The sequence below is a fragment of the Mesoplodon mirus genome (genome assembly GCF_964341445.2).
Source record: "Mesoplodon mirus genome assembly, chromosome: 12".
In the NCBI taxonomy this organism is placed as follows: domain Eukaryota; kingdom Metazoa; phylum Chordata; class Mammalia; order Artiodactyla; family Ziphiidae; genus Mesoplodon; species Mesoplodon mirus.
The window spans coordinates 4,870,529-4,896,776 of NC_138988.1; the positions used below are offsets into that span (position 1 = coordinate 4,870,529).

Consider the following 26,248-nt stretch of genomic DNA (forward strand, 5'->3'; position numbering starts at 1 on the left):
CACTGCTGTGGCCTCTCCCGTTGAGGAGCACAGGCTCCGGACGCGCAGGCTCAGTGGCCATGGCTCACAGGTCCAGCCGCTCCGTGGCATGTGGGATCTTCCCAGACCGGGGCACGAACCCGTGTCCCCTGCATCGGCAGGCGGACTCTCAACCACTGCGCCACCAGGGAAGTCCCCCTCATTCCTTTTTATGACTAAATAATATAACGTCGTTTGGATAGACCACCTTTTGTCTATCCATTCATCAGTCAATGGACATTTCAAATATTATTAATACTCCAGTTTTTGGGTTCTATAATTCCAAACCATGGCACCCTGTCTTTCAGGGACAAAGCATACCAAAAACACTGCCTCTATTTGGCCACGACTCTTTCGGGTTCCCTCTGGAGGAGGGAGCGCCTGTTCTTTGGGTGAGAACACAGCTCTAAACATGTAGAGACCTGCTGAAGACCCTACGGCTTACAGGAAAACCCGGGATTTATTACTCCAGATTCAAGGGCCACTGGGCCAACCTAAGAAATCCCGTCTTTTGCGGAGCCGGATGCTCTGCACCATTTCCTCGCGGCCCCTCCCAGGACCCTCGAAGGGAGCGAGACCGTTGGGGTCTCCTGCTCGGGCGGATCCTCTCCCCGCGGGCCTCCGGCCACGTGGCGGCACCCAGCCAATCAGCGCGGGGCGTCCGTAGTCTCGGCAACAGTTGCGTCCAAGCTCTGTAAGTCACGGGTCTCTTGCAAACTTGGTATTACTGTTTTTCTGGTACCCCATACCCCGGCGCAAGCAAGCACACACAGACACACACACACACGCACATTCACACACTCTCTTCAGCACCCGGTCCCGGCGCCACGACCATGGACTATTCTGAAGCGTACGAGGCTGTGTTCCGGTCTCTGCTCCGTAAGTTCACCCTAAGCTCCCGGGAATCGGCTCCAGCTCCTGGAAGCCCTCAACCCCCGGGTGGACGGGTGCAAGTGGGGTGAGGACTAGGACAGGGACGGATATCTCATTGTGTCGTCCTCTCTCTGGGTGCGGCGTTGCCAGGGAGTCGGGGGCAGGTCGTGCATGTTTCTCAGATTTCCTTGCCCGGGCCGGAGGAGCAGGCCGACTTGCTTTGGCTTGGAACCAGCGGCCCAACCCATGGACCCGGGAAAGGTGTCCAGGCCCTCTGGCTGGCCCTACTTCTTCGCTAGACATTAGTGTGTTCAGTACGGGAGAAGAGGCATGGAGAAGACCATCAGTCTTCAAAATTTTGGTGATAGCCTGCTGTCTTTGACAAGCGCTGCAACTTCAGAGGTGAAAGCCAGATAAATGGATACTTACAGAAGAAGGGATGGAATACTGGGTCCAGGGGTGACACCCAGGAGTAAGAGGTCTGCTAAGTGCAGAGGATGGGGAGGAATAGTTCCAAGGTCCTGGAGAGCTCTTTACACTGGAGCTTCAATTAAGGATACAAGGAGTTATCCAAGCCAAAAGGGGGAGGAAAGGTATTCCAGACCAAGGGAACAGCATGCACAGAGGCACAGAGACATGGGGTCTTCAGAAAACTGCTGGTAGATTGAGTGTTGCTGTAGATGAGAGGCAGGAGGGGTCAGAAGGGACAAGATCAGGAGAGATCTTGTGAGCCAGGAGATGGGGAAGCCACTGAGAATGACAGGATTGGATTGGGAGTGTCAGCAAATGCAGAATCTGAATTGGCAAACTCACAATGTTGGGAGTGGGGCGATCTGGGACTGTCCCAAATTCCCAGGCCAAAGACACTGGGAGGTGAGGGAAAGGTGCCAGGCTAGAGGGGGCTGATTGGATGGGGAACTTGGAAAGAGTTCAGTCTTGGTTGAGTTGGAGATCCTTGTAGGCCGTACAAGTTGAGATGCTTTAGGAGCAACTGTATGTAGAAAGTTGGAGCTAATTCCAAGTCATAAATATTGGTATGGGTGTCCTCTGCATATGGAGGGCCACAGAAATGAGAGTGGAGGAGAGTGTTTGGGGTGGGGGAAGAGTGCCCAAGTGTAAGCCTGGAGGCTATCCACATTTTAGGAGTGGGTAGGAAAAGAGAGGCCAAGAACAAGTGGCCAGAGAGGTAGGATGGAACTTAGGGAGAGATTTGTATCAGGACCCAAGAGAAAAGGAGAGAATTTCAAGGAAGTATTGAATTGTCTCCAGACACCTGAAGGGCTGTCCCAGAAAAGAGGGAACAAATGTGTTTTCTGGGGCATCAGTGGGAGAGGACTAGGACCAAGGGTCATAGAAATTCCAGGGAAACAAATTCTGGGTCAATATAAAGGAGTCTTTTCTAGCAGTTAGAATTAGGCACTCACAATGTTAAGTAGAGAACACCCTGTCACTGGAGGTATACAAGCAGGCCAAGTCCTCAGGGGCATTGTAGAAAGAGTTCCCTGACCTGGGCAGGCAATGGGACTAGTTGGCCGCTGAGAGCTCACCTCCTTAATCCCTGGGGAACATTTTCACACAGGCTCTACCCACAACCACATGGTGACCTCTTTTATTCTAAGAGCCCACCTCACTTTTCTATCAACGGACAGAGGACCCCAGAGACCACTAGAATGCAAGCTCCATGGCATGATGGGCCTGCAGCCTTCGCTCTCGAAGGGGCGGAGCGTGGGGGGAGGTTAGGGAGGAAACGGAGCCCCAGCAAGGTAGCTTTGCAGGCCATTGTGAAAGAGGGTCGTTTATTCTAAGAGCAGGAGAAGCCATTTCAGTGAAGCCATTGCAGGGTTTCAGAGGGGGAAGGGACGCCTCTGGCTAAAGGCAGATCATGGATTTGGGGTCTGGAGGGGGCACAAGTGGAAGAGGCAAGACCAGTGAGGAGCGTATTTTGAATGCGTTCCCACGGTCTGCAGGGCACAGTTTAAACCCCTGAACCTGGCGCCGGAGGTCACTCCAACTGTATTTTCTTCCATTAACCTCCTCCTTCGCGCACAATGTGCTTCCAATTTGTGAAACAGTTTAGTAACCCTCAAGTCCCTAAACCCCACCCCGATCGATCCCCATGCTGGCCCCTCTATCCATTGAAACCCGACTCATTCTGAAAGCACACTCAATGTCCCCTCCTGCATCATGACCTCCCAGATCCCTCGGTCAGCGTCTCTCCCCTGCCTGAAACCACCTTGTAAGCCCTCTGGTTACCTCACCTTGTTCTGTGCCAGCACACTGCCTGTTGGGCACCCAGCCAGTACCAAGCACTGGTTAACTTTCAGTAAATGCTGGTTTGATGAATGACTAAATTTTCAGTCGTACCGAACATCTTGTCCTCAAAGAAATGATAAATGGGTTGTTGAGAAGTACTTCCTTCTGTCCACATTGATGTATACAGACTTTAATTATTTTCTGACTATGAAAGGAATACATGGGCCTTGTAAAGGGACTTAACAAATGTACTGACTGTTCACTTTGTGCCAGGCTGGGTACTGGGGATGCACAGGAAGTAAGACACAGTTCTTGCCACTGGGAAACTCACAGGCTGTTGGGAAAGAAAAGTATCTTCATCCAGAAAAATATGGTAAATGCTATGAGGGGGCTAAGCACAGGGGCTACGGGGACCAAGAGGGGGATGAGGGAGAGGCTGGGATGCTTCAGGCGACAGTAATGCCTGAGCTGAGCCTCAAAGTCTAAGTAGGGAATAATCAAGTGAACAGGGGAGAGACAGAAGCGTGTTTCAAAGACAGGAAAGAGCATGGTTTGGGGCGGGGGGGCAGGAGGAGGGAACTACGGAACCACAGTCAGCTTAGTTTGGGTACAAATACGAGGTGAGGCAGAAGGAATGAGAGAAGGAGCTGGAGAAATTGGAGGGGTTGGCAGGGGTGTGGGGGACAGGTGGGGCTAAGTTAAGGAGATTGAACTTTATTCTAGAGGCAGCTGGGAGCAATAGAAGGGTTTTAAGCAGGAGAGGTTTGGTTTTAGAAGGAAAATGATGGTGACAATATTTTTAATAATAATGCTGTATCCCTTCTGAATTTTAGAACATTCCCACACCTGTTATTCATTTCATCTTCATAATAGCTTCGGGAGGTTGCTAGAGGAGAGTTTATATCATTTTAGGCATAAAAGAATTGAGACTCAGCAGGATTAGGTGACAGCCTGGGGTAATATCCAGTAATGGCTAGGGGTTGAGCTCTGGGGCCAGACAAACCAAAGTTCATGTCCCAGCTCTGCTATTAATCAACTGTGTGACCTTGGGCCTCTCTGGGCCTCAGTGTCCTTATCTGTAAAAATGGGTGTAAATCATGATGCCAACCTGTTAGGTCTGTCCACTTGTCATTCACTCACTCACCAAATATCTACTGAGTTTCCATTATATGTTGGCACCGTGGAGGTGCTGGGACTCCAGCAGGGAACAAGAGAGATGAGATCTCGGTTCACGGTGTATTGGAAAAAAATAAACCAAATAATTGCACCAGGGGTTTCAAATGCAACTATCTGCCTGAACCAAGCCCTTACTGAATGAAATGAGCTGCGTGTGAGACGATAGGGAATGGTGAGGTCTATGGCAAGCTGCAGAGCGCATGCCCCAGCCTAACGCGGTGCAAACTGGAAAAGTTTAAGCAAACAAGTATGTCAAGCCAAACAGGACCCTAAGCCTCATTCAGTATGAGGGCTGCCAGTTTGCAACCCTTGATTTACATACTTATGATAAGTGGTCTGAAGGAAAAGTACAGAGATAACATGAGGATATAACACAGCCTGAAGCTGGAGAGGGAACATTTGGTCTGACACGTGGAGAATGAGGAGGAGCGAGGAGGCGATGGATGGGGAAGGGAGCGTTCCTGGCAGAGGGAGCAGCGTGTGCGGAACCCTTAGGCAGGATGGGGCTTGGATCATTCAGGGAACAGAGAGAACGCCAAGACGTCTGGACAGGGTAAGGAAGGACAGGCAAGTGATGAGGCAGGAAAGGTTGGCGGAGGAGGGTCATGGGACTTTATTTTGAGGACTATGGAAAGTCATGGAAATATTTCAAAATGGGGGGAGGGTAAGTATATAAAAAAAATAAGAACAGTGCACTTATTATGAACAAACTAGACTGATTCTAAACATCTCCACCACTCGATAAGGTAGGTACCATCATTATCCCCATTTTACAGATGAAAAAATTGAGACCCTGAAAGGATAAGTGATCATGCCCCCGGTAAGCAGCAGGGCTGGAACTCAGACCAGAGGGTTCTGGCTGCAAAGCCTCTGCGCTTTATGGCACTAGGCTGCCTCAGTTGATCAGACCAGATCAGAATGGCATTTTAAAAGATCATTCTGATTGCCAAGGAGTACTGGGGGCGGGGGGAATGGGGTGGAGTAATATTAGAATCTAAGAAGTTTCATGAGAAAGCATATAAATCTCTTAGCATAGTGCCTGCCATTGGGATTGCCCAGTCACATTAGATGTAATTATTTTCATCATGATAGCGAGGCAACAATAACGCCAGGCCTGGAACCCAGGTGCCCTGATGCCCAGCCTGGTGCTGAAGCATTTCTCCTTCCTGACTCCTTTGGTCCTCTTCCTGAAAGGAACTCACCTTTTAACCCTCTTCCAGGGTTCTACCAGTCTAAGTCCTTGGTTGATGATAAAAGTGCCAGCAAGGAGCTCGTGTTCAACCCTGAAGCGGTCATCGCCCACTGCTTCAAGCAGTTCAAGCAGGAAGACTTCTACCTGCCTCAGAGCCCCTGGAGGATCATCATCTTGCCTTGAAAGGAGGCTCTGATGCCCGTCAATCCCACCCCCCAACCCCAGGCTCCCCCCAAGCACACCCCCAGCTCCAAAGCCCTGGAAGTTGGGGACATCCAAGGACAGCCAGAGGACCCAAGGGCCTGGCTGACCCAGAGGCTGAGGGTTCGGCAGGACCTGGAGTCATTTGGCAGCATACAGAGGTGGCTGCGGAACAAGTCCAGACTCACGCCTTTGGAGGCCAAGGTCCTACACGAGAGCCACAAGGAGCATGAGGCCCAGCTGATGGGCCAACTGGCCACTACCAGAGACACCAAGGTGAGCAGCCCCATTTGCCAGATGCAGACACTTCGGGTGTTAGGGGCATGCTGTCATTTCACTCCCTTGAATTAGGCAGGATGGGGATCTTTTACCCCCACCCCCACCCACCATCCCCCTCCCAGTCCCAGGGGAGCAAACAGAAGTCCTGAAAAGGTGTATTTGTTATCTATTGCTGCATAACAAATACCCCCAAGGTGACTTAAAGCAACAGATGTTCCTTATGTCACTGCTTCTGAGAATGAGGAAGCTGGGGGTAGCTTAGCTGGATGGCACTGGCTCAAGCTCTCATCTCAAGATGCTGGCCTGGGCCACAGACACCTGAAGGCTTGACTGGGCAGGATGACCCACTTCCAAGCTGGCTGCTGGCAGGAGGCCTCAGTTCCTGGCCACGTGGGCCTCTCCCAGGGCTGCTCGGGTGTCCTAACCACATGGCAGCCGGCTTCCCCCAGAGCAAACGGTCCAAGAGAGCAAGGAGGAGGCTGCAATGCCTTTTATGACCTCATCTCAGGAGGTCTCAGTTTCAAAAGTTTCACACCATCACTTCCACCATGGTCTGTTTGTCGTGCCCTGGAGCCCGTGTGCCACAACTAGATAGAGAGAACCCTCATGCCGCAACTAGAGAGAAGCTTGCGCACTGCAATGAAAGATCCCGCATGCCCCAGTGAAGATTCCACGTGCCGCAACTAAGACCTGATGCAGCCAAAAAAATAAAGAAAAAAAACCTTTAGGGCTTCCCTGGTGGCACAGTGGTTGGGGGTCCGCCTGCCGATGCGGGGGGCGCGGGTTCGTGCCCCGGTCCGGGGGGATCCCACGTGCCACGGAGCGGCTGGGCCCGTGGGCCATGGCTGCTGGGCCTGCGCGTCTGGAGCCTGTGCTCTGCAACGGGAGAGGCCACAACGGTGAGAGGCCCACGTACTGCAAAAAAAAAAAAAAAAAAAAAAAAAAAAAACCTTTAAAAAATTAAATAAATAAAAAATTCATTCTCGGACTTCCCTGGTGGTCCAGTGGTTAAGACTCCATGCTCCCAATGCAGGGGGCACAGGTTCGATCCCTGGTTGGGGAACTAAGATCCCACATGCCTTATGGCACAGCCCAAAATAAAAATAAAATGCTTTCTCATACTCAAAATAGCTATTTAATCATTTCTTCATAATATATACTAAGGTAAGCAATGACCTCCATTAACAGCTGATTCTGATTTTAGAAGCTTTAAAAAGATAGACTTTTTCTTTCCTTACAAAGAAATAAGGCCAAAAGTGGCTGTACGCCCCCCAGGCCTCTTCTATACCTTCAATACCTTGCTCCGTCATCCTTAACACGTGGCTTCCACTTCAAAGTCACAGGTGGCTGCACCTAATTTAAATTCCCACACAGCCAGACAGTTGAAGGTAATGTTTCAACAGGACACCTCTAGGGCCTAGTGTATGTATGATACAGCTGTGTGTGCACTTCCGTGTAAGGGGCTGTGCACACAGAACCGCACGTGCTGACCATTCAGATGCTCTTCCGGGGATCACTTTGGCCACGTGTGATTTTTCCTCCCAAGCTGGACTTCAGAACCTGCATTCTTTGCCGTCGCCCCTCACGGGGGCCTGGGGGGAGAGGTGGATGAGGCTCTACATCTGCCTTGGGCCAGGAGGTGAGGAGGAGTGAGTGCCAGCCTCTGCTCTCTCCACAGCTCACCATCCCCTCCATCCAGTACACAGACCAGTGCCGCCTGGTGCGCAGCGGGAACAAGCACTTTGATGAGCACTGCCTCCCGTCCACCATCCACGGGGAGATGGAGGCGGTCATCAACAGGTCGCGCACCGACACCTTTCTGGTCTACCTGCAGTGCCGGAAACTCTGCAAATCCTACAGCCTCCCGCTGACCGAGGACGTCCTCGTGAGAGGTAAGGGCCTCGGGGCTGGTCCTCTGGAAGGTGCCAAGGGGGCCCACAGCCAGGGCGAGGATGGCGTCCACCTGAGGTCTGTCCTTCTCCAGCCGACACACATCCAAGCACGCCACTGCGGCCTGTGGAGGGGACATTGCGGGGCCGGGCGGGGTGGGGGTTTGTGGTGGAGGGAGGAACAGCCCCGCCTGGTTCGCTGTTAGATGGGATTTTACAGCCCTGCAGGGCTGCAGGCTTCACAGGCCTGGAGGTCTGGGTTCCCCAGACTAGAGCAGGAAGCGCCAGGACAGGAGTTCCAGGTGAGGGAGCCAGAGGCTGGGCACAAAGAAAGGATCCCGATTTCAGAGAGGGAGCCTGGCTGGAAGTGGTAACTGCTATGATGCATTGGGTGTTCCAAACCACTTGTCTAGGCCAGGCCTGTTTCTTGGTGCTTCTACCACACGGAGGGAAGAAGGCACCGGGAGACAGGTTCTGCTGAGGCCCTTTGCTCTCTGCTCAGACCACAGGTCTCCACCCTGAGATTTCCTACTGGTTCTGCCCTCTGCATGGGGGAAGGATTGTGTTTTCACACATGCAAGCAGAGCTGAACCCTCCACATCTCTGGGTGTGTGCTTCTGTGACATGGGATAGGGGAGTGTCCCCATAACCCCCTGGTGACCATGTAGCAATGCCGGCATCCCAAATTTATGAATTTATTTATTTAATGGGCAGGTCACTGTCTGTGCTTTAAAAACACAGAGTGAGCTGCACTTGAGGGCAGAGGTGTTCCCATAGGAGCTCTGCAGGAAGGAGCTGTGGCCATACTGGGCATGTGGCTTTCTCAGAAAAGGGGGCCCCCAGAGAGTAGTGTGACCTTACCTGAGAACAAGAGTTAACAGTCACAATTGATCGTTTCCATCTTTTCCCCCAGATGGAGGGAAACACGTGCTTAATGTCCGGGGCCTTGGGTCTTGTATTAGTTTGCTAGAACTGCGGTTAACAGAATACCACAGGGCTTAAACAGCAGAAATGTATTTTCTCACATTTCTGGAGGCTAGAAGTCCAAGGTCAAGGTGCCAGCAGGGTTGGTTTCCTCTGAGGTCTCTCTCCTTAGCCTGCAGATGGCCACCCTCTGGCTATCTCTTCACATGGTCTTTTCCGTGTACACATGCACCCCTGCTGTCGCCCTGTGTGTCCAGATGTCCTCTTCTGAGGATACCAGTCAGATTGGATTCAGGCCCACCCTAATGGCCTCATTTTAGCTTAATCACCTCTTGAAAGGCCCTATTTCCAAATACAAATTCTGAGATTCTGGGACTTAGGGCTTCAGTATATGAATTTGGGGGGACACAAGTCAGCCCATAACAGGTCTATACGAGGGGAAGTGGCCAAGGGCCTTCAGGAACACAGGCCAGCCAGCCTAAACGGTCATTGTCTGCTGCACATGCTGCCCCCCACCCTTGCTTGGGCGGCCACTTGCTGCCCGCCTGGGCTGGGAGGGCAGAGACAGCAGGAGACCCCACTGCTCTGGACACCAACTTTTCACCACATCATCGTTCCTTCCTCCTCCCTCGGGGAGCCTTGTCTTCCTGGATCACTTACATCCCCTGGTGTTGGCTAGCGGTGGAACTGCAGCTGTGTCTTCTGAAATCCCAGCATGCTTGCCAGGCACCTGAAGGCTCCTGTGGGCTAGGTCTTTCCCCCGGACGTCCCGCTGGGTCTGTCCCCACCAGAGGATCGAACCTCTACTGATTCTCTCCACCACTGGCTTTTGCTGGCTCCTGGGTCCGCACACAGGTGAGCTTCACCTGTCTGCAGGATCCCACCACCCACGGGCATAGGGGAGCATCTGTGGGTGGGCTTCCTTTTGCCTCTGATTGGTCTAGATGGAAAAGACACTGGTCCATCTCTGACTACTGTCCTGGCCACTGTCTGTTGGCTGTCCTTATGACAGAGGCGTGATCTGCTGTGGCCCAAGAAGCACAAACACGGGGATTTCCAGGTCTGTGTTCAAGGCTAGAGCTTGTGTTCAAGGTCTCAAGCTTATGGGCCGGAACTCCAGAACATCGAGGCATTTCCTGTCCCCACTGAATATAGCTTTATTATTTTTCTCCCCCTGATTTTATAGGTAATCCATGCTCACTTATATTTTTTGAAAACATAAAAATAAAAATCCCCCCAGCCTGAGTTGACCAGCAATAATATTTTAGTGACTGTCCTTTCACAAGGACAGTCTTTCTTTACTATTTACACAAAATTATTTACGTAAATCACTTTTTAAAGTCATGTGTGTATATATATATATTTAATGTAGTTTTCAAAAATCATTTAAACCTTTAAAAAATGTTGACACTGCACGTCTCCTCCTTCCCTCCCCTCCCTTCTCAGCTCCCCAATCCCTGCCCTCCCCGCCCCAATAACCAGCATTAACAACCTGGAGAATAACCCTCCATCACTGTGTCCCGAACACGAGATGTTTGTGTGTTACTACCTTAGGACAAGCCCTGCTCAGCAGTTGCAGGAGGGTGGAGCCCCAGCCCAGTGCTTCTTATGTTCCTCACGAGGAGAAAACTGCCATCGACTGGGTCTAGTTAATCTAGTGAAGTCTTGGGTGAGCCCTCCCTTCCTCCTCCTGGGACTTCTGACCAGGACGCCCCTGCAGAGTGGGGTGTAGGGCAGCGGTCCGTCCTAACTGCCCCCAGGCCTCGGGGCCACTGCTGCCCTAGCTGTGAGCAGGCACCCTCACCTGCGGTCCTGTGAGCGGTACTGCGCCAGCCGCGCTTCCCGACAGCGTGCTGCGGTGATGCACACACCACCGCAGGGGAGGCTGGGAGAGGGCCTGGGGGACGCTCTGCATTACTGTTTGCAGTGTGCTGTGAATCTACAATGATTTAACGATAAAAAATTTTAAATGTATATAAGAAAAATCTTTTCAAACAAAAATGTGAATTTGTTAAAACAACCCCCCCGTTCTGCCCCAAAGGCTTGGTATGAGGAGGGGTCTTGGGCTGACAGGCCGTATTTCTTTTTCTGCTCACAGCCCTGATGTACCCGGGGGACAAGATCATTTTCCAGAAGGACCAGGTGCTTCCAATCCGGCAACCGGGAGGCTACTACTCGGACCTGAAGATCTTCGGTCCGAACCTGACCCTGCTCCGATCCCAGGGCGTTTCCAAACCTGTGGCTCAGAAGCCTGACAAGCTGAGTGTCGGCCCCCTCCTCCCCTGCCTGCGCTCCTGCCCCACTGCTGCCCCTTTGCTTGGGGGGCTGGGGGTCACGTTTTGCCAGTGTCTGTGTCCTAACCTGGCATGTCCAACCCAACTGATCACCATGGACTGGACATGTGTCCCTGGGCACATGTCTCTGCAGCTGCCTTACCTCGTTCCCACGCAGCCACCCTCCTGACCACATCCTGTGTGACCTCAAGCTCTCTGGAAAAGGTTAAAAAGAGGGACTTCTTAGAGAAATGGGGGAGTACACTTCACAAATTATGGGCTGGGTGTCAGGGCCCCTGCAGAGGACAGTGATGGCAGCCCCTTCTCTGCCCTGCCTTCTCTGGCAAAAGGTGGGCTTGCAGCCCCCCAGGAGGAGAACAGAACTCTGCACTGGGGCCTCCCCCTGACCCTCAGATCCCAAGTCCTCTCTAAGAAAATGTCCTCCTTTGTCAGGAGGTGACCCGAGGGCAGGCTATGAACCAGCATCAGTGGTGACTGCAGACTGGAGAATGGCACCATCCCTGCAGAGGTGGGGAGGAGGGGGCAGCTGACCAGATACCATGAGGCGGGGAGGAGCCCAAGACGGAACCACACCGTAGGTCGCTGCCAGCTGCCTGCTAGGGTAGTCTGGCCAGAACAGCGGGGGTGGGATGCAGCAGAGCCGAGTGGAAATCCAACAGGCCAGCAGTTAAATGGACAAGTTACCTTACTCACTGAGCCTCAGTATGTTCATCTGTAAAATGGGCACAACAGCTATACCACACACAGTGAGGACCAATGAGAAATGCAAGTAAGCTTCTTAGCAGTTAGCACTCGAGCACTGTTGTTGTGGTGGTAGCCTGCCCCGTCATGGCGTTCTCCAGTGCAGGAGTGGGCTAGGTCTGCAGGTGGGGCTGTCCACAGCCCTGGTTGGGAAGAGCTGAGCACGAGCCGGGCAGGTGGTGGCCTAGAGAGTCCTTTCTGATCCCCTAGTGACTGCCTTCCAGCCCCTGAGTGGCTGCCACCAGTTCCTGAGCCATGAACCCAGGGAACCTGAGAAAGTGACTTTTGTCCTGCTTAGGTGGGCCACAGTTATAAAGGATAGAGGTCCCCCGGGGCAGGGGTGCACTGGTTTCATTGTCTTCTTTGAATGCATTGTGAAAGATTCTGGAGCCAGATGAAGGCTTGCTGGGAAAGTGTGCCGTGGTGATTAGTGATGTCTGCCAGGCCTGAGGTTTGGGGAGTTAGCTTTCACCACCCTTGTCCTCAAGGCTGGATTCAGCTCTGGAAGGCAAGCGGGAGTCAGGGGCCCCAAAAGGACTCAGATTACTGAGCATGTCTCATAACCATCTGCGAGGTCTCTGTGCTGAGAAATGAGAAACCCAAGGCTCCACAAGGGGAGTGACTTTCCCCAAGTCACCCAGCCAGCCAGGCCTTGAGCCCAGGGCTGTCATCCTGTCTGCCTGACCAATAGGGGCCCAGAGGTCTAGACACCCCAGCGCACTGTGTGTTCCACTGGAGCATGGGGGACAGAGTCAGGGCCCCACCCAGGTAGAAGAAGTTCTCCTTTCAGAGCTCTGGTCTGGACTCAGAAGTGGACCCCCTGTCACACTGACCTACTCCCCAGAGCCCCACTGACCTGGATTTCCTGTCTCCTGACAAGATACCTCTCTCTCTCCTCCACTAGGAACATGCTGAAGAAAATCAAGAAAGTCAGCTTTAAGAAGTTTGAGGAATTCACCAGGTCTGTAGTGATCATCTAACTCTGGGAGGGGGGCGGGTAGGAGGAAGGTGCCCAGGACTTGCATGTTGCAGGGTACATGGTAGCACAGCATCTGGGACTCAGTGCCCAGGAGCTGAGGGGCCTAAAATGACACTTAGGAGTGCTAGGCAGACACTGCTCTCCAGATGTTAACTCACGTAAATCCTCTCAACAACCCTATGAAGTTACTCTTAGCATTCGCATTTTGCAAAAGAGGAAACTGAGGTACAGGAAGTTTGAATATCTTGCTCAAAGTCACATCTCTGTTAAGTGGTGGAGCAGGGATTCGGACCCAGCCATGCTGGCTCCAGAGGCTGCATTCCGAGCAGCACATTAAAATGCCTCTGCAGAGCAGGTGGTGTGCACTTAAGAGTTTGGGTTTAGACGTAGCAGAGTGGCAGTCAAGCCTGTGCCCTGCCACTTGCTGGCTTGTGTGGCCTTGGGGAAATAACTCAGCCTCCTTAGGCCTCTGGGTCCTCGCTGGTGAGGCAGATGGGACAACAGAGCCCACCGCACAGCACTGTCGGGAGGACTGAGTACTAGAGTGCTTAGCATGGTGCTGCACCTCCACTCTGCTCACAGCGGGCGGGCTCCGCTGGGAAGCAGCCCCAGCCGCCACCTGTCTCCCTGACAACTGTCCCGGTGTCTTCTCCTTCTCCAGGAAGCTGAAGGCGAAGAGGCCGAGTGGTCCGCAGCTAACCCATCCCAATTTCTTCTGGCCGGGTCACCTCCTGGACAAGCTGAAGCTCTACCTGCCCATTGTGACCATGGACCGGAGCCTGGCGCTCTTCAGTTGTGTCCAACACCGGTCCCAGGCCTACTCAGCCACCTACCATCCCGACCACTGGTGGCCCATTAAGGACATGAACTACATGACCTATGCCTATTACGATGCCCCCAAGATCTACCACATCAACTAGACTGGCCCAAGTGTCGCCAAACCTAGCCATCCTGGGGCCGGGACCAGTGTAGCTAGCAGCCCAGAGCTGTAGACACAGGGACGGTATCAAAGAACCAAACAAGAGAAGTCATTTCAGTGGGAAGGCCTGGGCCAGCTCTCTCCAGACTCAAAGCGTGCAGTGTCTCAGAGAGTGGATGTGTCCAGGGAAAGATGTGGGTTTTGAGTATTTCCCTCTCCTGACCTCTGTCTTTTTGAAATAAACCACGTTGGAGTTTTTCTCATGTCACCTGTGATCCAGCTGATGTGATTTCCTGCTCAGGAGCTGTGGCCAGAGGGATGTTGGCAAGCTGGGGTCCTGAGCCTGGGAAAAAAACCCACATTGCCTGGGGTTTTGACGGGGATGCCTGCATGGCACCTCCAGCCTCTCATCCTGGATCTCAGGGCCCACCAGGAAGCAGCAGGCAATGTGGGCACCCCTGTGCCCTCCTCTTGAAATAAGTGTCCCTCATCCCCCAAAGAATGAGCCATTTGGGTCACTACTTCCAAAACTCTTGGGCCTTTCACAAGGACAAGCACGCTGGTTCATGAGCCCTTCTCCTGATTCACACACCTGACCCCCACATCAAGACCTTTTTCTTCACAACACACACCCTGTGGGATGCTGTTAGCACAGTGCCTCCGTGCTCAGCATCCCAGTTGGCTTCCACAGCCCACAGGGCAAACAGGATTCGTGAGGTGTGGTGCAGTCTCAACCCTACGGCTTGCCAGCTGTGTGATCTTGGAGAAGACATTCCCTTCACATTTCACGTTTCACGTCTCTGGGTCTCTTCAGACTCCCCTTCACAGTCAAAATCTCACGAAGGAGTTGTCAACACTCGCTCCCTTCCCTTCTCACCCATCACGAAGTCAACAACACCATCCACTTCAGCTTCTGTCTCCATCTGGCCCTGAAACTACTCTACCACAGATCACTGATAGATGACATGACATCCCCATTGTGTTCGGGCTCTGGAATCAAGGGCCGTTTTTTTTTTTTTTTTTTCCTCTTTTGAAATTTGATTTTCACAATAATCTTAAAAACAAAAGCTAAAATAAAACAAAGAACAATTAAAAACGAGACAGTCTCGCCTAATGGTTAGAAGTGTGGATTTTTTTTTGGGGGGGGCGTCAAATCTCCATACTTCACTCTCTACATATGTAAAATGGGGAAACTAATAGAACTACCTCGTGGAACTGTGCGAGGCCCACTGAACGAGAGCTGTTACAGTCTCATTGCTATTTACTCTATAAATTCACGTGAGAGAATTATTAAAATATCGCTGTTTTGTTCCCTCCTGGCCACTAAGAGGCGCACTTCGGAAGAAGAAAGGCGAGAGGCAGTAATCTAAAAGCTGGCTTATCCTCCGGAGGGGCGGCTTCAATTCCTGGCGGAAGTGGATGCCTCCTCACCAGGTCTTAGAAGCTCAAAAAATTCCAAATTTTACGTAGTCCCAACGGCAGGCATGAAAATTCTTAGCGCTACTCCTAGATATTAACATCTAGGAAAACACAAGTATCCTCGGTTTTTTCACTATTATTTCTGTAACGTGTCTATAGTATCTTTGAAGGACCAGAAGCCGGAAGTGCTTTCCTTTTCCCTGCCAGGACCCAAAGGTGAAGTCCCATCAACCTCGCGCGCTACCTTCCCCTCTCTTCCTTGGCGCTGCCTACGGAGGTGGCAGCCATCTCCTACTCGGTGAGTGTTCATCGTTGGCCATCGTTGTCTCTGCGGTCTCCATCTGGCCCCATCGCCCCCTGCCGAGGAGGCCCGTCTTTCCGAGCACTCGTCTGGGTGGGCATGGCTCTTGTCGGTTGGCTGGACCACGTACAGGAACAGAGCGAAGCGGCCCGGAGGGTGATGGAGCTTCGCTTCCCAGGGCCGCTTGCTCTCCTACGGAGGCCGCCTGGGGTCAGAGCTGCGGACAGCTTGTTGGAGTCCTGGGGGCGCAGGGCGCCGGTTGGGGCTAGACTAAGGGGGCTCCTGGGGGCCGTGGCGCGACTGAGGGGGTTCCGGCCTTACGGCCCTGGGACACCTCGCTCAGCGATGTCTGCCCACGTTGTATTCTTCTGTGTTCGCTGCTCCACGCTCCCTCCTTTCCAGTTTCTGGCCCTGGGGTTGCGTCTGCGGCGGGACTGCCAAAGAAACAAAAAACTGCCAAAAAAACAAAAAAATCGAGCTGCGAGTCGAATAATTCAATTAACCGAAATTTTGGTAGCGGGTCAGGATCTCCGGGAATGTGAAACCGCATCCTGGTCTTCGAGGAAATCATTGGGGGTCGGGGGAAGTTCATTTATTGGACACGTTTTTTGAGTAACTGCTGTGTGCTCAACAAAGAAATTGGTGGCCGTGAAGAGAACAAAAGGGTGCTGCGGTAGAAAAGGTAGCCGCAAAGGCCACCTTGAGGAACGTAACTTTTTAAAGGTGGTATTCGGATGATGGTCAGGTGGAACAGAACGTTCCAAGGCTTAGAGGCATTTTAGAAGCACATGACGGTTTTGTGTATCTTTTGAGGGTGTCATAGAGCAGCAGCACCCTAGGGGAATTACAGGTTTCTCTTTACTGCACATCTCTTGTGATCCGGGCACTGCAGGTGTTCAGTGTGCAATATCTCCATTTAAAAGGTGAGAAAACTGAGACTCAGGTTCATGAAGATTGCTCAAAGCCTGCAGTTGGGCCATCTCAGGGCCGGGACACTTTGTAGAATGGGATTTGCTGCCCCTTTGCAGAATTTCCCTTTGTGGTTAATTTGTTTTCGGTCAGTTGTCAGCATTCTTTCTTGGCTTCGACTGGGCAAGGTGACCCCTGACCTCCCAGGATCGCGTCTGGAGAGTGGCTAGTATTCTGCCAGCTTCGGAGTCGGGAGGGAAAGCAAGCCTGGCAGAGGTACCCATTCCATTCCCAGTTTGCTCAGTAGCTGGTGATTGGAAGATACTCTGCAACAGAGCTCAAGCCCCAGGCAGGGTGGGAAAGCCTCCTTCCAAGGCTTTTTTTTTTTTTTTGCGGTACGAGGGCCTCTCACTGTTGTGGCCTCTCCCGTTGCGGAGCACAGGCTCCGGACGCGCAGGCTCAGCGGCCATGGCTCACGGGCCCAGCCGCTCTGCGGCATGTGGGATTTTCCCGGACCGGGGCACAAACCCGAACCCGTGTCCCCCGCATCGGCAGGCGGACTCTTAACCACTGCGCCACCAGGGAAGCCCCCAAGACTCATCTTTGACGTGATCTCTTGCCTCTCTCTTGAAGGCATCATGGCTGCCCTCAGACCCCTCGTGAAGCCCAAGATCGTCAAAAAGAGGACCAAGAAGTTCATCCGGCACCAGTCAGACCGATATGTCAAAATTAAGGTATGTGGTCCATGACGGAAGTGTGTGTTGGGGGTGAAGAAAGGGGTTTCTAAACAGGCTGTTGGGTTTCTCACATCCCCAACTCAGATGACCTTTGGTAGGTGAACTGGTCTGTGGCTGGTCGTAGAGTTCTCTAGAATCCTGGGTGTCTCTGCAAGGCAGTCTCTTGATGTGTAAATTGAAATTTAAATGGCAAGGGACACTTGCCTGTTTTGAGTTGTCTAGAGGCTTATATTTGTTACATTTCAGGTGGCCTTATGACAATATGAGAGATAGATTACACTTACTTCATAGGTGAGAAAACTTAGGTGTTGATTGCAATGTTAAAAGCCATGCTTTTCATCTTACTTTATATGTGGTCTCCTCACATCCCATGGGTATGTGGTCTGCTTTTCCTTTCCTTGGAAGGAGTGGGAATTTGGATCTGTATTCCTGCTGGTCAGATGCAGGAGCTCTTATTTTTTTCCACCAGAAAAAATGTAGTGAAATCCTGTTCCCTGAAGACAACTACTGTTCGGCACGTTTCCTTTTCATCTGGTCCCTTTTTTCTCTGAATGGCGTCTGTCTTCACAGACACTAACCGTGTGTTTTCTTTCAGCGGAACTGGCGGAAACCCAGAGGCATTGACAACAGGGTGCGCAGGAGATTCAAGGGCCAGATCTTGATGCCCAACATCGGTTACGGGAGCAACAAGAAAACAAAGCACATGCTGCCCAGCGGCTTCCGGAAGTTCCTGGTCCACAACGTCAAGGAGCTTGAAGTGCTGCTGATGTGCAACAAGTGAGCTGGGTCCCACCTCTGGGTTCAGGTGTCAGAAGCCTGCATGTGTGAGCCGTTTGGGCAGGGACTCTGGACCTTCTGGAATGCATTTGGAGGAGTGGTGTGTCCTCAGGGGCTTGGGTGATACTTGGTGGGGACTTCAGAGTGCTTCCTTTGCTGGAGAGATGTGGGTTGGGAGCTGTCCTGAAAAGTGTAGAGACCCAGGACTGGAAGGGAGTAAGTGGCTTTGCTTGAGCTTGACAGCGCGGCTCCTGCTATAGCCTCTGGCAGTGGTTTTCAGAACATTACTTAGGCGGTGGGGGCGGGGGGATGAAATGTAGCCTCAGACCTAAGGGACACTTTACACTGTGGCCACAGGTATCTTCAGGAGGCTACAGGAGTGGAGGAACTGCTGCCTCCTTTTGGGCTCTGATCTGAAGTGGAGAAATGGGGGGAGGCTGCAGGCAGAGAGGACAGCTTACACGGTTACAGGGGCGCAAGAGTGTATGGGGGTTCACAGCATTATTTTAGCATTTTGAGAAATTCAGACAGTTGGCGAGCTCTGTGTGTAAGAGACTTTTGGTCTGCTTAGGGCCAGACTAGGGCAGTGGGGTGAGAAAAGATTTCTCATGGGTAGTGATTTAGACACAATTTTAATCTGGACTGGGGGGAATGGGAATTTTTGGTTAAGCAAAGGACAGTTTGTTTTTTTCCCTTTCTGTTAAACAGGAGCTAAAAAACCTGCATTTTCTTGGGGAGTTAGAAAGGACATGGAGAGAGTGACCAGTAACATCTGTGTGTACGGATGTGTACAAAGGTCTTTTACCTGTAGTAATTGTAGATGCAAGTAATCAACGACCATTATTCTCACTTTTGGTTGAGTTTCTCTAGGTCAGAAGTCTAGCCAGGCATTGAAATGCTGCAGATAACTCTTCAGAAAGGATGAGCATAGGAATTAATGCTGGATGCCCAAACTGCAGTAAGCAGGTTGATAGAGAATTGTGACAGAAAGATGCAGTTTAATATCTTTTGTGCAGCAAAGATTGCTGTGCAGATGTAGTTGGAAGTCTTTTTTTAATAGCAGCTTGGCAGTTTTATCAAGAGGCACAGAAGTACTCTGGATCTAATTCACAAGTTCCATTTCTGGGCATTTATCCTGAAATAATTGAACAGTAGGGGAACTGTAAGCTGATCACTGCAGCAGTAACCGCATTACGTATAATGGGTGAATGGTGGGGTTACAAGCGCCGGCGGGAATGCGCGTACGTTAAAAACAGTTGTCACGTATGGAAAATGCCCAAGCAGAGGGGAAAGTATTTGAAGTATGTGCAGTGTGATTGTGATTATTAAATACACATGGATGCGGACTTGGGGAGTGTTTGAAAAATGAAAAAAGTGTGGTGCAACTTAAGTCTCCTTGGAAATAAAGATTGGGGAAATGTTTTAAGATATTGGACTTGAGTGGACTTCTTTACATAAAACAAAAGAAGTTCTCTGGATTGGTTTGTCTCTTGCTTTGAAGCTGTTTTCCTGCAGAGTTCTTAAAAAGAACTGTGCCCACTGCCTTATTTAATCACGCCCTAGTCTTACTCCTCTTTGCTGAAATTCCTCCTGGGGTAGAGTGTCTTCTTAATTCACTGTTGGTGGCTTCATAAATCACTTCCTTACTGAAATGTGCTCATTAGCCCAATTTGTTGTCTAACTGGGGTGCGGTGTGGCTGTGAAGGAATGAATAGAACGGTACCTGGCACCAGCTCAGGAAATGTTAGGTGTTATCATTCACTGGGTGAGTTTAGGCATTGTTACTTTTCAAGTTGAATTTGTCTGCAGCAAACAGGTGAAATGTTTATGGTCTGGGCTGGGGAGCCCTTGGCTTAATCAGGCTGTTGGGTTTTGCTGTTGGTTGCTTTGCAGAAAGTACCTAAGTCCAAGCTCCCCGAGACTGCCTTGAGCTGGGCAGGTTGGTGCAAAGGACTGAGGGAGAGAACCTTTGAACCTGGAGTCTGGGGCTGAGCCATCCTGGCCTGTGTGTGACTTGGGAATTTACCTCCACTTTGTGGGCCTTGGTTTCCTCGTCTGTAAAATGGAGGTGCTACCTGGATTACAAGGCCGCTGGGAGGGTTAAACGAGAGGGATCACTACCAGGGAACACTTGAGAGCCGTGTTGCTAGTGCCGTGGAATTAGGGGAGTTAGCAGCCCCCCCTCTCTTCAGTGCTGTAGCTCTGGAAGCAGAGTGACCAGGGCTGTTGCCTTCCGGGTGGAACACATAAGTGCGTTTTCCAGGATGGCCTCCTTACTACCGATTCTCTTCCAGGTCTTACTGTGCTGAGATTGCACACAACGTCTCCTCCAAGAACCGCAAAGCCATTGTGGAGAGAGCAGCCCAGCTGGCCATCAGAGTCACCAATCCTAACGCCAGGCTGCGCAGCGAAGAAAATGAATAGACAGCTCGTGTGCACGTTTTGTTTAATAAAACCGTACAACGGCCATCTGGCATTTCCCCCTTGGTTTTACTCTTCAGTTTGTTCGACAGCTTGTCACAGAGATTGCTCTTTTGCCTGTTCGTGCTCTGTGGAACCTTCTGTTTGGAAGGCGTTTGTAAAGGATACGTGATCCCTCCTTCATGGGACCCAGGCCTCAGGTGCCCAGAGCAGCCTTGGTCAGCTCCAGGTGGGCTCAGGAAGATATGGCCCTCGGACCACGGTAGGTTCCGAGACCCCTGGTTGAAGGACCTTGCATCTTGGAGCACGTAGTCATTTTTAGCCTCACTTTATATAAAGTGAGGAATTACCCTGTGTGGTTCTTGTGAAGATTGAGGACAGTCAAGTTTCCTTTTCAACTACAGTCCTAGACCTTAGTCAGCGGTACCTAGAATTCAGCTGTTTTATGAGGCTAAGAGGCCATTTTTCCAAGACATGGTATTAAGTGGCAGCACAGGTCCCATGGAGCAGGGCATGTGGCACTCTATAGCACAAGATTGGATTGAAGGCCCTTAGTTCAGTAGATAGATGTCTTACAGATTGGCTCCTGTTCAAAACTCAGTCGGAAACATTTGAGTAAATTGTTGGTCATTGTGTGACTTCTTTGAATTGACGTGGGAAGCATTCTGATAGTCTTTTGACTACTGAGTGGAGGAATTGTGCAGAGAAAACAGTAACAGCTTAGGATCTGTCCTTTATTAACCGGGGATAGCAGAAAATTCTTTGGCCTGTCGCTTAATGTTTCTGTGTCCTTGATACTAAAAACTAGACGTGTCCACGAACCACCTGGTTACACCTCAATGGGGGGACATGAAAGGTGGTTTGTACTTTTTCATTTGTGCTTTCCTGTCTCAGCTTGCTACCTAAGAGTTTGGGGATTAGAAAAAAAACATTACATCTAATTCCCTACCCCACTCCCCTGCAAAAATAATACACATTCCTGATTTATCACTGCCAATGAGAAATAAAGCATTTTGGATTCTAAAGTGTGAATAGCTCAGGGAGGTACCTGAGTTTTTAAGATGCCCAGCCAAAGCACTCATTTTTGGCACATCAGATCAGGTGATAACGTGGGAGTGGTGTGAGTGACACATCCGGGACAGCGGGGAGGAAAGGCATCCAGCTGCCTCCTGAGCTTTCTGCAGCTGTGAGCACAAGTACTTCTAAATACTTAAGTACTCGGTGAGGCTGGGACCCCCAGTTTGAAGGAGCCAGGCTGACCTGTGTGAAGTCACATCCATCTTCCGTGGAAGCTTTGGAAGAACTACCACACCCGCTTTCAATAGGTGTCCTGAGTTAAAAGGGCCCAACTGCTGGCAGCCTTGCAGCTCTGACTGCGGTCCCTGGAAAAGGTGCCTGACCAGGAGAGGGAGGGCCCCAGTGAGATGGATAAGGGGCAAAAGTTAGAGGCCTGTGGTGCTGGGAGGGTGAGGCTCCGGCTTCAGTGGGCCTCCTTGTGAGTTGGGGTCCCCAGGGGGTGGGGGGGGAAGCACTAGCTGAGCTCCATGGAGTCTGTGCTGGGGGCTGAAACAGAATCCTTCTGGATGCTTTCAAAGAGGGCAGCCAGCTCGGGGTTGGATCGAATTTGGGACGAGAAGTCAGCCATGATGGGGCTCTTCCCCACTTCTGGGATGGTCAGCAGGGAGGCCACTGCCCTCATCGCGGAGCGCTTCAGTTCATCTTGCTTCTCAAACTCCTGTTTCACAGAACCAGCTTTGACCTAAGGTGGGAAGCAATGAACAACGAGCCATCCTTTATTGAACACGGCCTTGCATTTCCCTGGTCACCTGTCATCCTGCCCAGCTCATGCGCCATCTCCTATCTTTATTTACTGCGCTTAAAGCAGGCTCTTGGCACCACTGGACTTCATGAGTGGGTCGCTGTGACAGCCTTCTAGCTGGCCTCTTACCCCGGTCACGTCCTTGCCTCTGCCACCCATTCTGCAGACAAGCTGGGGAGTAGACTTCCAAAGCTGCCTCACCTGCTTTCCACTGCTTTATCCCCTACCTCTCCCGCTTATTCACAGAATCTCAGGAATTTCCCCACTGCTTGTGGAATAAAGTCCAGATTCCTTCTGCTCTGCTCTCAGGACACTCAGCCCAGACAACACTCAGGCTCTTCCCCGAAGAGGCTCAGGTAGAGAGGAAAAGCTTGGCATTGGGGCTGGACAGTCCTGGGTTCAAATGGCTCTGCCCCCTAAGAGCTGTGACCCCTCTTTAAACTCCAATCTAAAATACTCTTTCTTTTTGGTTAATTCCTACTCTTCCAAAACTCAAATTAGTCTTGCATTCAGCAGGCATTTACTAGGTGTGACAGGCTCTGTTCTCAACGTGACGGCTTTCCGTGAGCCTTCTGCCCCAGATCCTCCCCGGACCTTGAGGCACTCCAGGCTAACTGCCCTATACCAGTCAGTCAGTGACTTCTATCTTGCTAACGGTCTGACTCAGTTTCCCAGTTAGGATGTGAGAGGAGGGAGTCCACCATGTTCAATGTTGCATCCCTAGTACCCTGCACAAGGCCCAACACCCAGGAAGTGTTTAATGAGTGAAAGACAGAGCTAGGTTTGAATCCCAGCTCTGTAATTTACTAACTGTGTAGCCTCAGTCAATAACTTAGCCTCTCTGAACCTTTGTTTCCCTGCGTGTATAATGCTAAGAATAAGTACTCTGTAGGGCAATGATAATGATCAAATAAAGCACTTCATACACCACCTGAACTGCAGGAGATTCTCAGTAAACAGTAACCATGAACGATCTGCAGAGAACCCAGCAGGTGCGCCCAGGGCTGGGCAGGGGGCTTACCTTAGCGGTACAGGTGGCCCTGAGGGGCTCGATGAGCCGGTCCACCCTCTGCAGGACAGGCACAGGACACAGGGTAGCCAGTCGGGCGAGCATGATGAAGGTCAGCATCTGCCCAGGAGGAAGGAGACAGCTCTTGGTGAAATGGCCCAGGACCAAAAGGAGCAGGCCCTGGGGAAGAGCAGAGATCTGGAGCTCAAGCCCGAGCTCTAGCAGCCAGGCTGCCTGCCTGCCACACTGACCTGTGTGTACTGGCACTCACCAAATACTCGCTGACGAAATTAAGGAATGTTTTTGTGCATTTTCCCGGGAAAGACAGATTTACAACAGTGGTTCTCTCTAGGTGGAGTGGAACTTTTGGGTGATTACTACTCACTTCCCCATTCACTTTTAGATTGTCTAAACCCTTTAAGACAAGCATAATTCCTTTTGATTATTTTACACTGGTTTTTCGTTACAAAAATGATTCATGTTCATTATATGTATTTTAAAAACCTACAAGGATAGAAAGTAAAACCTGTCTCCCTCACAGGTAATAAAAAAATGGCCCGAACTTCTACAACTCACTTATCACCTAACAGTGGGTCTTGGCCACCTTCCATGCCAGCACAGAGATCCCTCTCCGTCCTTGTAATGCTGCCAGGATCCCATCCATGGCTGGAGGTACCCGGTTTACTGAGCCAGCTCCCCATGAGTGGACATTTTGGTAGCTGCCAGTCTTTCCCAACTCCCAGAAAGCTGTGGAGAACCATCTCTTACACAAAACTCTGAATGTATTTTTAGGAGTCAGTCCATGAAGTCAGTTCATGGAGTGTCTAAGAATTCTAAATTTTAAAATGTTTCTAAGGTATGGGGATATATGTATTTGTATAGCTGATTCACTTTGTTATAAAGCAGAAACTAACACACCATTGTAAAGAAATTATACTCCAATAAAGATGTTTTTAAAAATTCAAAAAAAATATATATATATATATAAAATGTTTCTAAATTCTACATTTTTCTAGTTCTGGTCAAACCATCCTCCCAAGAGCTTGCCCAGTGTAGACTCCCACCAAAGGTGTGAGACGTGGGTTCTTTTTCTTATTGTTAAAGAACAAAGCAGTTGTTTTCACGGGGGCGCCTGGGGCAGGGGTGGGGGACAAACAAGAAGTGGGCCCTGTGGCGCCTAGCTGTCCTCCCGCTGCAGGGTGGGCCTGGGTCCGGCAGGCGGCTCGTCCTACCCGGATGTCGTAGTGGTCCTTCAGGCCGTCCTCCACGTGGTTCAGGAACTCGCAGATATCCAGCTGGCCCAGGCAGCTCTCAAGCAGCGAGTACATGCACTCGAAGGCTGCCTTCCGCACATCCAGCCCATCGTCCACAGTGTGCTTAAAGGGCCCCATCTCCACCTGCAGGAGGGAGGGATGACAGCGGGCAAGGGGCTGTGACCCCAGGGCATACGGACACCTTCCCAGGTTCCTGCTGCACCCCTCCCCCCGTTGTTCAGTACTGCGTCCCATCCCCAAATCATGCCTTAGACCCTTAAGCCTCCATGCCTTTGCTCAGCCCATGATGCCTTTTGATAATAATAGTAACAATAATTAAAATTACAACGATTAGAATCTACTGAGCAGTTATGATGTGCCAGGCACTGTGCTGAGGGCTTGAGAGATGACATTTTACTCATTCAACAGTCCCAGGAAGACGCTGTTACTATTAACTCCATTTAATATATGAGGAAACTAAGGCTCAGCAAGGTTAACTAACTTGCCCAAGGACACTAGCCCAAGCTAGTAAATAGCTCAACCAGAATTAAAACCCCAGGTCTCTGAAGTTATAACCAGAAGGCTCTGCTCTTAATGGTAACTCCTTCTTACCCCTCAAAGCCCAGCTCAAATGTCCCCTCCTTTTGGAAAACTTTCCCAATCCCTCTAAACAGAGTCACATCCTCAGCGATGCCAGGTGGTTCAGCCCTTCTCATATCGTGCAATGACTTGGCTGTTAAATCACTTTTAGTCTCTGCCTCTTAAATCCTAACTTCACCAAGTGCTCTAAGTAACTTAAATAATCCGCAGAGAGGGTATCCCTCCCTCTCCTTCAGGAGGCCATGAGCTCCCTGGTGCCTCAGGTCTGGTCCTGGCACCTGGACGCAGGGCTGGTGCTCCACGAACACCTGCTGAATGTCGAGTGATAACAAGAGTTGCTGACATTTACTGAGCACCGACTGTGTGCCAGGAGCAGTTCTGAGCACTTGTAGGATTTAACTCATTAAAAATCTCCTCAACAACCCTATAATGTGGACACGGTTATTTCCCGCCCTTTGCCCGTGAGGAGAAACTGAGGTTCAGAGAGGATCGGGTTGCCCCGGCCAGGGTCACACAGCTGGGAAGTGGAGGGGCAAACTTGACCCTGTGGGCCGGACCTGCTCTGACGAGCTTGACCCTAACCCTCGCCCCAGCCGCAGCAGTCAGACCCACGGGCTCCCGGCTCTGTCCTCCCACGGCTTCACCTCTCGGATGAGGTCCCGGCGGATCTTCGTCTCCTGGTAGAGGAGGGGCAGGATGTCGTCCAGCAGGTCGCGGACCAGTGACGGCTTGTTGTGCACGGCGGAGTTGAAGAAAGCCAGGGTGGCCCGGCACACATTCAGGTCTGGGTCCTGCAGGCTCTCCATGAACTCTCCTGGCAGAAAGACCAGAGGTGCTGTGGGGGGCAGCACAGCCAAACACAAACCACCCCCACCCCACCGTGCTTATCTGGTTAACGGGAGCCGTGCAGACCTGGCTGGACGGGGACAAATGTGCTCTGAGCATCTACTCTGCGCAACAAACCTGCAAAGTCCAGATAAGAATGTGGACTTGAGTCTGGCCTGGGTTCAGATCCAGACTTGACCACATCCTAACTGTGGCTCCTTGGACAGCCTCAATGTCCTCAACTGTAAAATGGGTGTAACAGCAGTACCTACGCTGTAGGACTGGTTTTAGGATTAAAAATGTGGTGATGTCTACAAAGCACACAGCAGAGCACCAAGTGAGGACTCTATAAATGTTAACTTGATTTTATTTCAGATGAGAATGCTGAAGATCAGAGAGGTGAAGAGACTTACACAAAATCACACAGCATTTCTTTTAGT

General features: G+C 51.1%; 3 protein-coding genes across 6 annotated transcripts in view; 2 read left to right on the top strand and 1 right to left on the bottom strand.

Annotated features, from left to right (window-relative positions):
- Positions 1-751: 751 nt before the first annotated feature.
- On the top strand, positions 752-14,000 carry EFCAB12 (EF-hand calcium binding domain 12). The gene is given in 7 exon segments (XM_082639414.1): positions 752-897; positions 5,541-5,692; positions 5,696-5,989; positions 7,671-7,884; positions 10,904-11,063; positions 12,745-12,801; positions 13,481-14,000. Coding segments are annotated over 7 exon segments (1,182 nt in total). The 5' UTR covers positions 752-851; the 3' UTR covers positions 13,740-14,000.
- A 1,355-nt stretch (positions 14,001-15,355) lies between these two features.
- On the top strand, positions 15,356-20,361 carry RPL32 (ribosomal protein L32). The gene is made up of 4 exons (XM_082639420.1): positions 15,356-15,455; positions 17,001-17,101; positions 17,700-17,881; positions 20,176-20,361. The coding sequence occupies exons 2-4, from the start codon at positions 17,006-17,008 to the stop codon at positions 20,303-20,305; spliced, it is 408 nt and encodes a 135-aa protein (XP_082495546.1). The 5' UTR covers positions 15,356-15,455; positions 17,001-17,005; the 3' UTR covers positions 20,306-20,361.
- Positions 20,362-21,015: 654 nt separating this feature from the next.
- Positions 21,016-26,248, bottom strand: part of CAND2 (cullin associated and neddylation dissociated 2 (putative)) — a 30,279-nt gene continuing 25,046 nt past the window's right edge. For 3 of the 4 annotated variants that reach the window (XM_082639381.1, XM_082639383.1, XM_082639384.1), the window contains 4 exons: positions 25,628-25,797; positions 24,363-24,527; positions 23,143-23,310; positions 21,016-22,061 (listed from right to left, as the gene is read on the bottom strand). In XM_082639381.1, the coding sequence (XP_082495507.1) occupies positions 21,834-22,061; positions 23,143-23,310; positions 24,363-24,527; positions 25,628-25,797 (731 nt within the window). In that variant the 3' untranslated portion in view covers positions 21,016-21,833. The remainder of the gene's footprint in view (positions 22,062-23,142; positions 23,311-24,362; positions 24,528-25,627; positions 25,798-26,248) is intronic. The other variant, XM_082639382.1, reaches the window with a different exon arrangement.

Bases quoted from the DNA above. Each gene is read 5' to 3' on its own strand.
- RPL32 (XM_082639420.1), top strand. From the start codon at position 17,006: ATGGCTGCCCTCAGACCCCTCGTGAAGCCCAAGATCGTCAAAAAGAGG. The intron at 17,102-17,699 runs GTATGTGGTCCA...GTTTTCTTTCAG, and splicing joins ACCGATATGTCAAAATTAAG to CGGAACTGGCGGAAACCCAG. The intron at 17,882-20,175 runs GTGAGCTGGGTC...ATTCTCTTCCAG, and splicing joins GTGCTGCTGATGTGCAACAA to GTCTTACTGTGCTGAGATTG.